We start from the raw sequence: 18,207 nt of genomic DNA, 5'->3' as shown, positions 1-18,207 counted from the left end.
GTTCCGAAGGTTGTCCCCTTTCCTCCCCTTTCCACAAATGATGATGGTATTTATATGAATTTTTTACATCGAACAAGCAGCGGAAAGACGAGGATATTTTCAGTGATACAGGGCTGTACATTGTCTCTTGTCAGTCGCACAAGTAAGTTTTTGTTCTCGCTTTGCAAAAAGGGATAAGTCATGTGTTCCTTGCAGTGCAACTTTTGACGGTGTCGATTTCGCTTTCACCTGGTGGTGTCATGTCAAACGGCTTGCAAGCGTTATCTTGTTATACAACAGATGATCTCGTGATCTATAAAACTTTTCAGTGAACGTGGGAATTAAGTAAAGTACAGGATTCATTTTGGCGAAAATGAGCCTTTGTGTTTATAGCAGGGAAATACCGCATGACAAATCTGATATAAACCCTTTGCACGCAGAAATTTTTGTAAGTTAAAGGCAAGACAGTTCCTTTCTGTGATTTTTGTTTAAGTAGCCTCCGGTAGAGTCAACGTTTGAGTAGTGGGTGTTGAGAGGTTTTTAAAGGCGTTTTTCTTGTAGAAATGTTCTAGAGGAACAAACAAGCTTAATTATAATATGTAAGCTTATATAATTAAGGATAAAAATAGACAATAATAGAGAAAATTTAAAATTAAACCAGCCGTAAATTTGAACCACAACATATGTATGGTCTGTCATCTGACAAGGCTCAAAGTTAATTTTGGTCTTTGGGAGTACTTGAGGTACCAGGTCTAAATTAGGTTTAAACAAGATGATACATGACTTGTATATTTCAAGCAACATGTTCCTCCAAAATTATTCACAAATGTAGCAATGAACTAAAACTTTTTTGGTGTCAGTGTTTTCTAAACAGTCCAAGTAACTGAATGAGCTTGGGCTGTGCAGTGCGCTTGAATAAGCTTCTGTTGTTTGGTATAATACCAAACAACAGTTTTCTATAGCAGTGTATTCATTGTAGTTCCTTTTTACGTGTTCTGAAGTTGAAGTTTAAAATAATATTCGTAGTATTTTGTCGATCTTTCAAGCAGATAAAAACAAGAACCCCCCTACAGCAGCACCATTCTCGCTTGCTTGGAGATTAGATTGACAAATGATGAGGCGATTAATTCTACACGAAACAGCATTTACTTGCTGAAGGTTTTTTACTTCCTTCTTTATCGAAGTCGATACAGTTTATTTGCTTCTGAATTGATTTAGAACGTGTATTAGTGATGATCGGAAATACATGCATATCTGCGGTCACAGGGTATACGCGTGTATGGATACATGAAAATTCAAGGGCCTCAATTCCAGAGAAATTACATCACTGCCAGAGATCAAAAAAAGTGATTTACATGGCACATCATTTCAATAATTGCCAAAAATAAACGACATGCTCGTCACAAGACCCATTTGCCTACAATGAAAGTTTACAACACCCGACCATTGCAGTTTTGCTAATGAAGATTCTTATTTTTTTCCGACCACTCAGTAGTGTTCACTTGTTCCAAAGAAATCAACGCTTTTAAGCGACAGCATTTGTGGACCGACACGTTTTGGAAAAGCTCTGAATTTAATCTTTCCTAAGCTTTCTTCGCAAAACATGCATGGCTTCGATCACACAACGATTCTTAGTCCCAGTTTCCACGGTCTCTGCAAGGAACACCTGGCACAATCAGTGATTCAGATCCGTGAAAAAGTGTTAAGGACAAAATTAATGTCCTAAAGGACTGAATTTTCTTAGGACATTTTTAGTTTTTGTCGAACGCTATTTTGTTTTCTTATGACCGAATAGATGAAAATTAGACTTAAAAATACTTACACATGTAAAAGGTCTAGGAGACTTATTTCTTTTGTTAATATCATTGCCAATGCATGACCACATTCAAAATGAATAATATTATACTCTTTCAAGTTTGAAGTTTATGTTTCCAGAATGAGATGTTAAGATATTTTGTTTTTGTCTTTCCTTGCCTGTTAAACATAGAGTGGATATTTTTAAAATAACAAACAAAGCACCAAAAAATATATGTTCAAATGTGCGACTTTCATAACAAATAAAAATCGTCACAGCAAGGATGTTCTTATGTTAGCCAAACATACTCACATAAACTGCACTTCATGCTGTTGTTTTCTTGATCATAATCCAGCCATGGGTTGCTTTTTAAGCCAACACGACTGGAAATTTCATTTAGCTTTGACGGCAACTACTTTTGTTGGATCGTCAACGTCATTCAAATCTTCATGAGCAACTTGCGTTGTTTTGCTTTCTTTATCAGATTTGACTTTGCACTGCTGTCTTCATTTGAAAAAATATGGCAAAGGTTTTTGGCTGTTTTCAGCCATAATTAAGGTCTTTCGTTCACATAGTTCGCTCGAAATAGAATCAAAGATGGTGCCCGCATTATAACAAGTGTACTTATTGGCTTTCATCTGACTAATCACACGCACTGTGAGATCTTTGTAAAATACATCCAAGATGGAGGTGGTTGTGTTGTTCAGTGCACAAATTGCAGCTCAAACTAGGGATGTTTTCACTATATGGAAGATTGTACCCATCTATAACATTTATCAACAACCACAAGACAAATTTAGAGTATTTCATATTTTATTTTCATTTTGGACATTTGTCATAATTTAGGTAAATTTGTTCGGACAAATAAAAATTGTCTCAGACTATGTCCGAAGACTGACGTGGATCTTAATCCCTGCACAAAAGACGACGAAAAACAGGTTGCAGATTATGAGTCTTGCTGCTTAGGCAAGTGAGACTAATAAGCAGACTTCAATTGCGTGCTAGGCAACAATTAATGTAATATTATTATAGCAGCTCACTTCACCAAAGTTTATTTCAAACTAAGCACATGTGTTCTTTCAATGCAGGAAAATAGTGGTCAAAAAAATTAAAACACACTAATTTTATTTGGGTCGTCACACAAGCTGGGACAATGCATGCTTCTCCATTTAGTTGTTTACGGTTTATTTCTAGCAGATCAAATTTGACCAGTCATTTCAAATGATAAAAATTACAAGATAAAATTATAAATAGATAAATGAACATGCAAAAGTAATTTTATTTTATTTTTACTATACTATGGACCTAAATTATACCTTCCTTTGAATAGATTGTATTTTGCCTTTTCTTGTTTCTTGAGATTAGAATGCATTGGTACTGCGATTCAGTCACACAGAATTTTAGTTGTTGTAGTCATGCCAGTGTCCTTATACATGTTTACATGCATCTAATATCTAGTCACAAATATGTGTATGTGGGTCCAACTGTCTGTATGAAGAAAGGAGTTAACTTTGAGGAGTGGAAAGCAGCTTTTTGAATTTGTGATTCCTTGACAAGTCGTCAAACCTTTTATCCTTTGTCTCCAAGTATCAGAGTCAGATTAGAAAATTATCCTTGAAGCAATTTTGAAAAAAACTTATGCAAAATATTTTTTAGCAGTTGTTTACTCCATTCATGTCACGTGGGGGCTTTGGTGAGTGGCGGCCACCTACATATGGCTCACAATCATCTGGTATTGTCGGTGTAAGCTACGGTCACCCTTCATCGAGATATCAATATGGCGGTAAGATATTTTGCTGATTTCATCAAGTTATTGCCAGAGTAATAGGTCGAGTTGCATTTCATATTTCATCAAGTTGACACAAAATCAATCAGATTCTTTAAGCCACTAACGGTCCCCAACTTTGCACATGAAAATGCACATGAAAAATATTCCTTATTCGAAACAATGTCACCATTGGAATATTATGGTGTTCAATTTCAAAGTGGAATTTTGATTCCAGTAATCAAATCCATTTGGGATTAATGAAAGTTAGTCCTGAATAATAAGTGAAACGTACTGAGTATTTTGACTGTATTTGCCTTAAGTTTGCCATTTTATTCACTTCAGGTGGAGAGAGATTTCAGAACCTCAGTGATAATGTCAGCAGTAACATCTTCCAGATTAACAGTAACAGTAAGTATGTTACTAGTTATGCTATCGCTAAGTGCCAATGAGCAAAAGTTTTTCCTTTATGCGCACTGTTCAATTTGTTTAGAAATATCATGAATTACCAGTAATTTATGAAAAATAGATTGAACTTAATTCAATTGCATAAGCGAAAATTACCTTCAAAATAGTGCAAGCAAGGGGCACACATACACCAACCCATGCATACCTACAGCCATATCACACGGGCAGTGGCAGCAGTGTTCTCACCAGGATTTTGCCTTGGGGAGTCCTAGGGCCCCCTCTTCTGAGAAATAGGGGCCCTGTAAGAACATTAGGGGGACAAAGTTACAAAAAACACGCAGTGCGAAGAACCTGAGCCCGCACTCCAAATTGTCTGTTACATGAAGTACCTACCTGATCCAATATGGCGGAAGAGATGTTTACAATTCGGAGGAGGAGTTTACGATGTAGTGGGACGTGCGTGGGACCAATGAAAGTAAAGGCAACAAAATTAAAGACTTTGACTCATTTGATATCATGTTTCAAACAGAATGCTTTAGTGTCAGGTTGACCATTAAAACTACTTAAGTCCGTTTGACTCGTAGCCTGCCCCTGCGCCCTAACGGGCACATCTTCTTGGTTTTAATGCAGCATTTCAGTTTTTCTTGCGGGAATCCCGCAAGGCCGCGGCCTGGTGAGAACACTGTGGCAGCCACGGACAGCTGTTTGTCATTTATTAGGGCTCACCAGCATGGCATAGCTGTCAGGTCAATGGACGGGAAAAACCTGTGTCTCAAAGACCCTCTACTGCCACGAGATGAGTGCAAAGCACTCCTTTAAGTGCCACTTCCACACAACACATGTGGGAGCTGTTGGCTGGGAACCGCTAGGCAGTTCTCCCACGACGTGTGTGGGGAAGACGGATCATGGGTTGGTGTATGTGTGCCCCTTGCTTTAAGTTTGTCTTTTGAAAATAGTGAACTAAACTGTTCTACTGCATAAAGAATTAATTTTGAAGTCCCAACTTTACTTAGCAAATTTTTTGAGATATCGAAGTTTGTGTTTTTGTCTGAAGTTGCACACGCTGTTTTGCATAAAATTTAGTGGTCTTATAAGCCAATGTAGAATCCTTGAAAAATCATATTCAAGTCCACGAATTATCAGCATACAGTTTTATATTTGGTCTCTAAGATTTATGGTGCGTCAATAAAGCCTTCCGACTTATTTTGCTTCAAAGACAATCAGTTTTACGCATTGTTTTTCTTAGCGGCAGGCAACAAAAAATTCCAGTGGGCAAATGCGACAGCTATTGCATATGATGCAATGAATATCCACCCGACTATTGGTTGAAGACGGTATGAGCACAGGACTCACAAACAGGCACATGGCTTGTGGATTCTCTGTTCTGTACCACGTGTTCACTCAAAAACAATGCATTCTCTGTTCTGCATTATGTGACGAAAATTGCCTTAAATTACTACATGTTACATCAATTCGAGATCTTTTACCCCTGGAACAATCGCGCACTGCTCTATTCGGCTGCCACCTTGCAACCTCGAGACTTCGCGAGGCTGCTCATCGGCAATTATATGAGAAGAATGCTTATTATTATTTATTCAAGACATTTCTCCATTTGTGATAGGCCTAAATCCCCCAGCTTCATAACCAGCTGCAGTTGACCAACTTTGGAAGATGTTTACAAAAATTCAGTAAAATTGTAACGTCAATAGTATAGGCTATAATTGCAAGAAAAAAAAGGACAACAACTTGGGAACACTGAGGATGAGGTTGCATTAGCTCAGTTGTTTTTGTGTGTTGGATAAAATGGTGCAAAGTTTCACACATGCTACAAGGAAAAATACCATTTTTCTCAAATAAGTGCCGGCCCCCATATTTATATTGCACATGGTGCTTATTGGAAGGAGGTGGCTTCCTTCCAACGAACTGAAACTTTATTTTGACTAAATCTTAAACAGAAAACAAAAAAATACGTTAAGCCAATACTAATGTATTAATTTCTGGTTGTTAAAACAGTGGTTGGTAATCAAGTGTAGCATAGTCTGATAAACACTTTGCACACATGTACATTTTATTGGTATGCCTGTTTATAAAAATATTGATTATCTCACTATCTGCATCAAAATTAATATTGATTCTTTCATCAATAAAAGCCAAACTTCTGCCTTAAAACACAGAAAGGTACTGCACAAGGCATATGGACCTATCATTCACATCCACTGTTTTATGTATTTTTTAAGTACCCGATGACCTACATGTATTCCGTCTCAAAAATGACTCAAAAAATGGAGAATTTATTGAAGCTATTTCTGAATATCATTCTTTGTGCAAAAAAAGCTGAGAAACAGCAAATGTTAAAAGGATAGCCAAGAGGGTTTTACTTAAATGGTCCCACTGAAGGATTTTGTGCACAAATTTAAATTTTAACTAGACATATGTGTCTTGCAACGCCTCAAAAAGCTCAGGAATAAAGACTAATTTTCAGTGGCAGAAACAAGAAACAATCAATGGAAATATGTTCTAAACATCTACTCATAAATAATAGTCATATTGAAATAATTGTAAGGACTAATCCTAAAAAAGTAATGAGACCCCCACTTAAATTAAAATTTAATTTCCTACAAGATAAACAAGCAATAGGCATATTTTGGCAAAAATCTCCCTGCAGGTTTTTTTTTTTTTAAAGGAAATGCAACATGTGGCCCACAAATTTTGAATTAAATCTAAATTTCCTTTGACTCTTAGCTGCAGCTCTGGAACGGACTCTTAGACAATTGTCACCAGGAAAAGATGGCCAGGAAGAAAAGCTGTAAGTCAACTTGTTAATATTTATTCTTATTTAGAGGGATGACAAATTCTGTCCTTCTAGAATGGAGCCCATCCGTTACGATTGGTACTTGCGTGTCTGCCATTTAGAGAGTCAAGATTGGAAGGGACCAGTTCTAGGTGTCTAATTTTATGGGAAACATGTAAGAATGAGGCTGTTTCTTCCTTAAAAGTATGCTTTCATAAAGCCATCTTAAAAATTACAGAACTTTAACTTCAGTTTACAGGTCCTCTTATTTCTAACATTTTTTGATTACTTCCTTACAGCCACAGGATACAAGTAGCAACCAATGACTTGACAACAAAAACAACTGCATACTTGAAAGAAATGAGTTCTTTGTGTGTTGGAAGCAGCCCAAGCGCTGTAAGTTTACAGTGCACATTATTTTTTGTTGTTATCTATCTGGCCGGAGGGTGCTTATAAAATTTTCCAAGTCAAGTGCTTGGCGACAGGGGATAGATGCTTATTTCCTTGTTTTGATTTCAGCCTCCAACTGAACCAAGTCTGGTTTGATTGTCTATGTTACATACACCTTAAATGCCCTTTCATTGACCTGTACACTTTCTAAAAGTCTTTTATTTATATCCTGGTTGGTTATGCCATCTAAATGATCATCTTGAAGGACTTTGTTTATCTGCTGGGCACGAAATTTAAAGGTTGAAAATTCCACTAGAGACATATCATGACAATTGACCAATAGGAGAGTGAGGGTATAAGCGTGATATAACCTGCTGATATTTGATGCCACTCCTGATGCAACATATCCCAATCATTTTCCCTGCATGATTTTATGCATCTAATGTGATTCAAATCCGTTCAGGCGGAAGAAGTCAACCTTGCTACTTTGGCACCTGCTTGGTTGCTGTGTAGTGCGTGACCTCATTGAAGCCAACTTCACTAGCTTTTCACATACCCAAAGCTCACTTTGCTCACGTTTAAGAACTTATGAGAGGTCAACTTGTAGCAAGTCTGATTGTCCTCTTGTCACTATGTGTCAGTTTTCATTTCAACCTACTTCAATTTCTATTACCGCTCACCTCACAGGGTCCGAAATTGCGCCTTCCTGGTCGTCAGTGCAACCAAAAATTCAGTTCTGGCGACCAGAATTTCATAGCTGGTCGCCAGCTGGCGACTTGTAAAGCTGGTTGTTATTGTAGACTTTCACGTTCGGAGAAAATGATTAAGAATTGAGACCTCAAAGCTATTTGCCAACAGGTGTCTTACTTTTAGTCCTGCCGATATTTTTTTAATGTAAAAGTGAAATGAATCTTCCTGTAAATATACCTCCACAACAGCTACAATCAATACGAGTTGAACGTTTCCAAGCCACCAAGAGGAATTTGTGGCGACCAAAAATTTATACTTGCTCACCTGTTGGCGCCTATATTAAAAAATTAATTTTGGACCCTGCCTCAAAGGAAGGAATGTTTTCTGACAACGTGATGCCTTCAAATAGGTCATTCTTGAAACCTGTGTCAAGCACCTGGTTTTAATTTTTGAGGGCTACATCTATCAATAGCCTTCCCCTTTAAGCGCCTGCCACACAGGCTAATCTGTCATAAACTGGGGCCTTCATCTTGTTAACAATGTCCTCTTTTAAACTGTGTAGTTATACTCTCAGGGGTATAATAATTATTGTTACTTTTACTTGCATCTCTCTTGGCCTTTGGCTTTGGAAGATGATACAAACCTCAGCCGTGACAAGAGCTAGAGCTAAGGCTATATATTGGCTGGTAGGGCGACCTATGTTGGCCCATGGGCAAAGACTAGATGTCACTTAACCTTGGGGTATTGAGCATATACAAGGGATGATAACCCTGTCCTCTAAAAAGCCACATGTTACAGAAACCGGAAATGACGTTAAGTGTGTCTTCTGCCATGAAGAGAAATAATGATGATGATGATCTTTTAGTATTAAAGAAAATTACATTCTTTCACTTATTGTCATTACCGACTGTACCATGGTTTTTTTTACTTATATAGAGACAACAGCGTGTACAACACGAGCGACTGAAGGGTGAATTTAGAGAGTCCATTTCACGTTATTATTCAGTGCAAAATGTAAGTTGCAATTCTCTTTAAATCTTCACAAGTCTAAGTGGTGGATTTTTTACTTTTCTTTTCTATTAGTAGACTACGAGTAGTCCCCCATTTTTCCTCAGGGATAGTAGAGCGAGCAAAACGCGAGCGCTCGTGAAAATCAACCCACGCGAGAAAAGGCGACACGCAGCGGGAGAGAGAAAAACGTGGGTTGATTTTCACGCGCGCTCGCGTTTTGCTCGCTCTACTATCCCTGAGGAAAAATGGGGGACTACTCATAGTCTATTCTGTTAGGGGAGTAAGGAGGGGGCATAAATAACTGAGTAAAATGTAACGACATGTAGTTATATTGGGTCGACCCAAAAAAATTTCGAAAGGTTTGTATAGAATTTTCTAAGGATAACTGGGCTACGATCTCAGAGACAATTTGCCCTGAAATGCTCATTTTTGGCAAGTAGGCCTCTTGGACATTGTTCTTTCAGAATATCCTGACAAATCCCATAATTTCAGAAATTTCGTTTTTATGACGTCACACTTTAGTACTCTATATTGAAAAAATTAACCAGACACGGCTCCTTAACGTTCTCCCTCTAAATTGTCCCCTGATAGCAGCTTTATGCACCGGGTACAGTGGTATTCCTTGAAGGTTTGAGTTGGTGTTCCTGTGACACAAATTCCTTGATCTTTGAGATTAATATTTGCCTTGCATTTTTTGCCCCAAGTGATAATAGGGACCTTAAGATTCAAAGACGAGAACGACTACGAGTAGGAAATTTGACTTTAAGATTTTTCGCGTATTCTCAAAAAATCGACGCCCCGGAATGCCTTTCTGTCTTTCTTTTTTTTTTTCAACAGAAAGGTTAGCTCTGTTATCTTTATTGAAGGAGGTTAAACCCTCTATCGATCGAAAAATGAGAAAAATTTCTAACGTTTAATAACTCGTTTCCGCCACTACGGCTATAACTTGTAGTAAAATGACGACGGCTATCACGTTTTCCCGCCAAAATGACCCTGGTTCACGCGCGAACAATATTCACTATGTAGAAGATCTCCCTCTTGTAGTCGTTTTCGTCTAAGAATCTAAAGGTCCCTATTCTCGCTAAAACTTGTAGTAAAATGACGACGGCTATCAAGTTTTCCCACAAAACGCGCGCGAACTACTTTGTATTTAGAAAATCTGGTCCTCGTAGTGGTCCTCGTCTTAGAATCTAAAGGTCTCTATTAATGTCAAGATTATTCTTTGCAGAGAGTTGTTGAAAAGGAAAAGCTACTGGTTGGCTCTACAAGACCTTCGCAGGTAACTTACGTATGAGCGCTAAAGATTGATATAATGAAGAGATACTTCTACAGGGAAGAGTGCTGTTTAGCCATGCTTTACTTCGCTTTGGGTTTTTTTTTCGATCTACTTTTCGGTTCGTGCGGTTAACAGTAGAGAAGGAATATTAAAGATTAAAGATTACCCACTGAACGACCCCCCCCCCCCCCCCCCATTTTTGTGTGGTTGGTCATCAGTACGAGGATCTTACTAGCGAAAGCAGTTTACATAGTGCTAGGATCTTCCTAGTGCTAAGACTTTCCTACCTCTCAGCTGGGAAAATCCTAGTACAAGGAAGATCGTAGCGCAAGGGACAAGTGCAGCTTTTTGCATGTAAACTGAATACAGAGAGGAGAAGTGTGACGTCACGTTACCATGGTAGCACTGTTTCTGGATGACAACAAAACCAACGACGATGGCGACGTCAAGAAGAACGGCAAAAAATAATTATTATTGTTTATATTAACAAACAACAACTTTGCACGTGCGATCACGCCATTTTGTACATTTCTTTGCCGTCGTTGCACCACTACGACATGAAACTTCCTAATTTCACGAGCCCGCTTCATGGAGTAGGTGAACACAACACAAAAATTGTCGCTTTCTTTTTTTAAACTTAGATAACGGTAGATACGGTCCCAAAGAAAATTTCGCCAAGATTTGCCAAATTAAATGAAATTGAATAAGATCGGTGAAGTTTGAAATAGTGCGAACAGACTTTCAAGTAACTTCATCCAAAAATTTTGCTACCATGGCAACGTGACGTAACGACTTCTCCTCTCTATCGAGGGGCCACCTATTAAGTGGCCAGTAATCAAAGTAACTGGCCAGTAATCAAAATAACTGTAGCATAGAATGGTAAATTGAACCTCTTTTAAGCGGCTGCGGCCACATTTTGGCCGTCCCAACAAGGGTTCTTCTATTGTTATCACCTGTATTAAGCGGCCACCAAACGCTTGATACACTTAGTTTGGCCTTATTTCAAGAATATGATGAAGAGATATACCGAGTCCGAGATAGAAGGTGACGACCAATTGTGGACCAGTAATGCTGCTCCCGTCTTGTGTTTGTTTCAAAATAAAGTGAAGCTTCTGCAAAAGGTTATGCTAATTTCTGACGAACCTCTATTCAGCGACCAACCTCCACTTGTCAATTGCCCCGGGGGACGGTACTCCCTTATATAGGCTATATAGGTATGTGCCGCCCCATCGGGTGGGGTTTTTGCGCCGTTTTGGTCTGAAAACGGGTGTACACTTTGCCCATTTTGGTATGGAATCGGGTATGGTTTTTGAGGGAACTACAGGAGCGTATGAACGTATTTATCGTTTTAATTCCAAATAAGTAAGAAAGAAAGAGAAATATGCGAATTCGAAATGGATTTGAAGATTTTTTCGTTTGCGCTCTTATCTGAATAATGATAACACAATTTCTGCCTAAAGCCCAGGTCTGAAAACGGCTATGGAGTTTAGAGGTCTGGTCTGAAAACGGGTGTGGAAAATCTGAAATAGGGTCAGGATTTGAAGAACCGGGCGGCTCACCCCCACCAAGAATTTCCAGGAGTATTCCCCCCCCCCCCCCCCCGGGTCAATACCCTGATGGTGTCTTGGGTGTCGGGCCACTTAATTGAGGTTCAAGTGTATAGAACACATATGGCGTTCAGAGGATGATCCGCCGTCAAGGAACTTCCTAGTGATTGGATCTTCCTCCCTCCATGTAAACAGTCCCTTAGTAAACCAGACTTGACTGAACCACGTGTTTTGCAGTTGAATCAGAACAAGATGACCTGGTTTAATTTACAGTTATTGAAGTCTTGTTATATTTGAGAAGTACACTGTAAATCATGCTACGCCTCTGTCGTAATAGAATTATATGTATGCTTTATTGACCAAAAGTGAGGTTAAAGCGTGAAGATTAAGATTTATTACTTCGGCTTGGGCAGCATTTTTAATTAATACACGTTTATTGTTCGTTGAATGATACGTAGAGACAAGACAGTAGCAGATTTGAAGACGATTTTGGAACTGAAAAGAGTGGCTTATTGGAAGATGATCGTAGAAGGTACAGTAGTGTAAAACACTTGGGACGTTTAGGAAACCCCTTTTAGGATATTTGATATTAAGGCTGCGAATATTGGCGGTGCTTAAATTTTTACTTAAATATTTGCGAGTACCTTAGATGTTAATTTTGCTATTTTGTAAAGATTGAGTTCAAATCAGGGCGAATTTTCGAGTAATAATTAATGCGTGTATTTCACCGTGCGAAATGCTTAACTATCCAGTGGCTGATCCAGGGGAGGGCCCCCCTTATTTTTAGATCAAACTGAGGCCCGAAGGGCCGAAAAGTTTTTTTTGGACACCGCCCCCTCCTTATCTCAAGGTCTGGATTCGGCACTGCTATCCCTTTTTATAGTAACTAGGCTGAAATTATTGAGCTAGTTTTTACACGCCCCCTGTTCACAAGGTATAAAATAAGATCGGGATACACAGAACAACATGTCGCTGCAACGCACGCGGCGGCGACAAATCACTTTTTGTGTATGGCTCCGCCCTAAGTTTCTGCTACAAGTTGCGCGACACGTGGCAGCAACAAATTGCTTCGTGTGCACTGGACAATTTTTGTGGAAATCTTTCTCTCAGCAACAGAATTTTGGCGCCGTAACAAGTCGCACAAATTTAGTCGGATTTGAGATTGTGCGACTTGTTGCAGCGGCAAAATTTTCTTGCGGAAACAAAACTTTTCACAATAATTCTCCAGTACTGTACACGAGAAGCGATTTATCGCTGCGTGCGATGTGATGTTTCAACTTGTTGCCTAGAATGTTCCCACCTTCAATCATATCTACAGGCAGGAACAGGAACAGATGAATGTGCAGATCGACATTGATGAATCACTGATAAGGGAACGGGAAGATAGAATAAGACAAATAGAGGTCAGTCTACTTCATTCTCTTAAATAGAAACTTTCCTCCCTGGGTGAATGTTTTTACTTAGACATCAGTGCGCGCGTTTATCTATTTCGATGTCTAAGAAGAGACGCCCTGAGTACTTCTACCTTCTCTTAATCCTGAACGTTCACTTTGTAAAATGTTGAAGCTGAAAGAAATTGTACCTGTTCAAAGTTCTACCAAAGGAGTTTCATGTGGATGGTCACACAAAAGAATTTTAAGTACACACTCAAAAGTTAGAGCTGATATACAAGACTCCATCATACACCAGGCAATATTAATACCGGGTTGATCGTATTCGAGGTTAACGTTGTCAGAAAGGTCGCTAGACGACTCTTCTAGTCAGAAAAAAACTGTCGTACCAACAAGGTGGACGTATTCTGGCCAGTGTGGTCTTTTGGCGGGGAACTCTCGTACTTACAGAGCCCTTTGCTTTTTCTCGATCTTCCGTTATGTTTTGCAGCAGACACAAGCTGCGACAAACTTTATTCTTCCCCCGAGAAATTGGAGGTTTTATCACAGACGTATTCCATATTTATCCAAGACTGGAAAGAGCCTCTAAACAGCGTTCCGTTTCTAATATTCTACATGTTTGTTTAAGTAGGGTGATATCCTTGATATCAATGAGATATTCAGAGAGCTAGCGACTATGGTTTATGAACAAGGTGATGTAGTTGGTAAGTCAGAGGTTTCTTGATCGCAGTATATTATAACGTTTGCGATAAACATTCTTAATTTGATGCCTCAAACTGACGAGAGTAATTTTTAAAAAAAGGTTAGGTAGCAACACTTAGTCGTAGAAAGTGATAATGTTTCATTGCTAAAAGAAGTGGGAGGCTGAACATTCATCAGCACAATGGCACATTTTTGAAACCTGCCCTCATTTAGCTTCATAATATTTTAAGAAAGATTTGTTTCTTGAAATGATATTATTTTAACTGTTGTCTCTTATAATTTTGAGTATTGATAACGATATTACGTGTACGTACTATGTAATCGTCAGTACAGGGTGTCCCAAAAGTTCGTGCCCTTGGATTTTTAACAATTTTTCCTCGAGCCCGAATGGGCTCTGAGTCAATAACCCATGAGGCCGAAGGCGAAGAGGCCATGAGGGCGAGAGGAATAATTGTTTTAGTAAAATCCAACTAGTTGGTCAAATACATCGAGAATAAAAAAAATTTAGCTAGTTAAAGCTAGACTTTAATCCTTTTTTGCCGCCAAAAAGTCCGCGCTTTTGCTACTAGTGGGCTATAACATATAACTTAGTAGTAGCTCAAACAATCAGAACGCAGCATTGATAATAGACCACTAGTTGGATTTTACTAAAACTAGTTAGCTTTGGTTAACTAGCTACTTCCTGTAAAAAGTTTAGGAATTTCTTTTCTGATGTGTACTCTGTCATTAGAGAGCTTTAGATTCCAAGACGAACGAGATTTTCTTAATACAAAGTAGTGCACGCGCGTGAGCCAGCGTCATTTTGGCAGGAAAACTTGATAGCCGTCGTCATTCTGCAACGGGTTTTAACGAGAATATTTAGAGGGCTTAACCTGCTCCAATATAAATAACCGTAGTACCTTTTTTGGTAAAAAAAAAAAAAAAGAAAAATGAAGCTTTCTAGGGTGTCTTGTTTTTAGAACGCGCAAAGACTTTAAGTTAAATCTCATACTCGTACTCGTTCTCGTCCTTAGCCTGTGCCAGGCGCTCTGATAGTATAGTGGGGACGTATTAAAACGAGCAAAACGACTTTTCACGACTGTCTCGTCCTCAAATCTGAAGCTCTGAGTCTCTATTGTTAAGAGTTTGGTTGTCAGTTTGGCAAGGTTGGCGCAGTGGTGAGAGCACTCGCCTCTCACCAATGTGGCCCGGGTTCGAATCCTGGCGTCGACACCATATGTGGGTTGAGTTTGTTGTTGGTTCTCTCCCTTGCTCCGAGAGGTTTCTCTCCGGGTACTTCGGTTTTCCCCTCTCCTTAAAAACCAACACTTTCAAATTCAAATTCGATCTGGAACGCACGGACACGTTTCAACGAGTTGTTATGAACTCCTTAGTGCTTCGTGGGTAGTGAGGCTAAGTGCGAAGCCATTGTGATTGACATGAAAATCATTTTTTATTCTCATGCAAATAAAACTTATTTTCACAAGAAAGGTTTTGCACTTAGTCTCATTTTGAAAGTGAGAGTTTTACAAACTCGGAAATGGCACACTGACTACCAAAACATTTCTAGCTTCCGGGGCAAACAAAAGCAAAAAATACATAAGAACATTATATACGAACTAGACTTTAACTATTTCGTAAGAAAACGTTTTTAATGTTCCGAGATTAATAAAACCCGGGAGATAAGGGATGTCATGAGCTTTTGTAACACCCCTGCATATACCCAATGGAATAGACATATATATGTAAGGTAAGGAGAAATAGAAAATCTTAAGAAAAATATCCACACTTTTGAACAACATCCTATCTACCTTTGTAGACGTGGTAGAAATTTCACTATCACACTTAAAGTTTGATTGGTTTTATTTCAGATTCAATTGAAGCCAATGTTGTAGATGCAGCCGACCATGTAGAAGGTGCCAATGTTCAATTAGGCAAAGCAAGCTTATATCAGGTGATATACCAGTACTTTAAGCAGTAAGCGAGAAAGGTTTTCTCATCGAAAAAAAAATTAATTTAATTTTGTCAAGGTCAGGGAAGAGTCAGGAAAAACTTGGTCTGGTCCTTGGCAAAGGCAGGGAGGTCAGATAATTTTAATTTCCGCTTTCCGCGGAGTTTTGTGTATACTATATCATCAATATTTTTTGTGGTTGATCGATTTTGATCTTCTCCTAATCCCGTTAAAATATTCGGAACACTAGGAAAAATCATTAAGCAGTCGTTAAGAGATCCGCCGACAAGAGCAACTTTTTCTTACCTGTAAAAGAAAAGCGAAAAGTATTAATCACTTTCTCTGGGAAAATAATCTAGCGGTCAGTTAAAAGTTTGTGAAAAATCAGGACGGATAATTTTTTCCCGAGTCTAGTAACTTTCGCAAATGCCATTTTTAAGACTATTACACTTAACAATCTTTGCATTCTCTTTTACAGAAAAAGGCCCGAACCAAGATGTGCATTTTACTCATTATTCTTCTGGTGGTTGCTGGTGTTATCACCTTAATTGTTGTTTTAACAAATAAGTGATCATTACAGCACATTCATCGTTCAGGGTATTTGTCCAAAGAACGGTGTCCCATGTGCCAATATTGTCATAATCGAACCACTGAAATCTAGCCTGGATGATGGCGCAAAGAGATGCGAATAGAAAAAAACTTCCTCCTTATTTTTCCCGTTCACTGACTTCGCGCCACACTCCACTATCTGAACGCTTAAGCAGAAATTAGTGCGGCGATAATCAAAGGAACGTAGATACACATGAGCCTACTTCCTTACTTAGCAGGGAGTAAAAATTTTTCGAAAAATTCATTTAATAGATGTAGTATTTTTTTGGGTTGTTTCAATGTGATGGTTTGATTGGTTCAGTCTCGACGGACTCAGTTTCTATCTGTACTCAGGCCTAGTTAACTTCGCCTACAGGCTACAGGCAATCTAATGCCTAACCTGCGAGCAAGCTCTCCATCTGAGGAGTCGCGAAAAGTCACGCGAAAGGAAACGCGAGTGCGCTATAAAGGTGATGTTACCCTGGGCGATTCGCATCGACGATTTTTAGTGCAACATAGCATTACAACACTGTTGCGACATTGTTTTGAATGGTTGCAACATTGTTCCAACATTGCAACGATGTCTTGCGCTTGAAATCGTTCGTTACGAATCGTCTCGTGTAACATCTCCTTAAACTAAGGGAGAGCTTGCTCGCAGGTTATCTAATGCCCCATCCACGCCAACTAGAAATGTCAGATAATTAAACTAGAGTGAAATAGAAAAGAAAAAAAAGCGGAAAACTACAACAGAGGCTCTCACACAGAATTCAAATGAACTATGACATGTTACATAATTGGACTCACTTTTCCATCATTAAATAAAGAACAGTAAGCAATTTTTTTATGAAAACAAATTTAAACCGCGTTTAACGAAAAAGCTCAGCTTTGTACATGTATTGCTATCAAGGTGTAGGTTTTTGTTAGCAGTGCTAGTTTTCTACTTTCAATTGTGATCTCCAATCGCATCGATAGCCAAACAACTTATACAGTCTAACTGACCTCTCAACAATAGCCATCTTCGCGGGGCAAAGCGTGTACGGGCCTTCATAGAGAGGTCAAAACAGCTAGGAGAGGGTATATCCGCTGAGACGAAAAAAAGGATGGCGTTGTAAAAAGATGGGCGGGAGAAGAGGTTCGACAGTGCATTGAAGTCCGCTATTCACCAGTGATGTTTCTCCCCGAATGATTCCACATCTTATGACAGTTTTGACAGGAGTAGTCTCATAATGTAGCGGAAATTTCATACGTAATACGAAAAATGATTCAAAGTGACATTGTAAAAATTGTGTTAGGTCTAATAAAGAAGAGTTTTATACGTGAAGGAGAAATTTGTTGACCTGACTTTGTCACATTACCAAGCCTTTCCTGGGAATTACTAAAGGACCACAGGGAGAATTTAAGCCTGAACAGGCGACACCACGGGACAAGTCAGGTTACGTTCACCCTCTACTGGTCGAATTTTCTACCGGTCGAAAATTCCTACGGTCAGGTGTTCTTTTCACACGGATCCACGCTAACCGTACGAAACTTTGGAGGTCTAGCCGTTCAAAAGTTCGAACGCTAAAATCGAGGTCAAATTTTTGACCAGTGCGGTTGAAAATTTGAACGGCAAGGTGTGAACACAGTGACCGGCTAAACTTTTCTACAGCAAAAGCGTGGCTGCGTGGTTACTCAGCTGGGAAGAAAATAACAAAGCGATTGTATGTTATTGACCACTCCAGAAAATACCATAACATACCATAATGCTCTTTGTTTATTTGTCACCCCAAATTTTGCAAAAGCATTGTTTTCAGTTTCTCTTGGGGCCATTTTAACTCCCAAGGGAAACTGAAGACAATGCTTATGCAAAATTTGGAGTGACAAACAAAGATTATTATGGTATGTTACGGTATTTCTGGAGTGGTCAATTGCTCGCGCGCTTTGCTTGGAAACATTACCACTGCA

At 39.0% G+C, this 18,207-nt stretch overlaps 1 protein-coding gene across 2 annotated transcripts; it reads left to right on the top strand.

Moving 5' to 3' along the window:
* Positions 1-7: 7 nt before the first annotated feature.
* LOC140951428 (syntaxin-7-like) lies at positions 8-16,359 on the top strand. 2 transcript variants are annotated; one of them, XM_073400679.1, is made up of 12 exons: positions 8-142; positions 3,431-3,557; positions 3,885-3,950; positions 6,690-6,753; positions 7,038-7,134; positions 8,755-8,832; positions 10,058-10,108; positions 12,111-12,184; positions 12,971-13,055; positions 13,675-13,747; positions 15,596-15,678; positions 16,154-16,359. In XM_073400679.1, the coding sequence occupies exons 2-12, from the start codon at positions 3,449-3,451 to the stop codon at positions 16,244-16,246; spliced, it is 873 nt and encodes a 290-aa protein (XP_073256780.1). In that variant the 5' UTR covers positions 8-142; positions 3,431-3,448; the 3' UTR covers positions 16,247-16,359. The 2 variants fall into 2 exon arrangements, with proteins under 2 accessions (XP_073256780.1, XP_073256781.1); XM_073400680.1 differs by having other exon boundaries at positions 13-142; positions 3,434-3,557.
* Positions 16,360-18,207: the final 1,848 nt, after the last annotated feature.

This window comes from Porites lutea, chromosome 11 (assembly GCF_958299795.1).
Source record: "Porites lutea chromosome 11, jaPorLute2.1, whole genome shotgun sequence".
Taxonomy (NCBI): domain Eukaryota; kingdom Metazoa; phylum Cnidaria; class Anthozoa; order Scleractinia; family Poritidae; genus Porites; species Porites lutea.
This window is presented reverse-complemented; position numbering and strand designations above follow the sequence as displayed.

Coding starts and splice junctions, on each gene's coding strand:
- LOC140951428 (XM_073400679.1), top strand. CDS start 3,449: ATGTCACGTGGGGGCTTTGGTGAGTGGCGGCCACCTACATATGGCTCA. Junction 8,833..10,057: donor GTTATTATTCAGTGCAAAAT/GTAAGTTGCAAT, acceptor TATTCTTTGCAG/AGAGTTGTTGAAAAGGAAAA. Junction 13,056..13,674: donor ATAGAATAAGACAAATAGAG/GTCAGTCTACTT, acceptor TTGTTTAAGTAG/GGTGATATCCTTGATATCAA.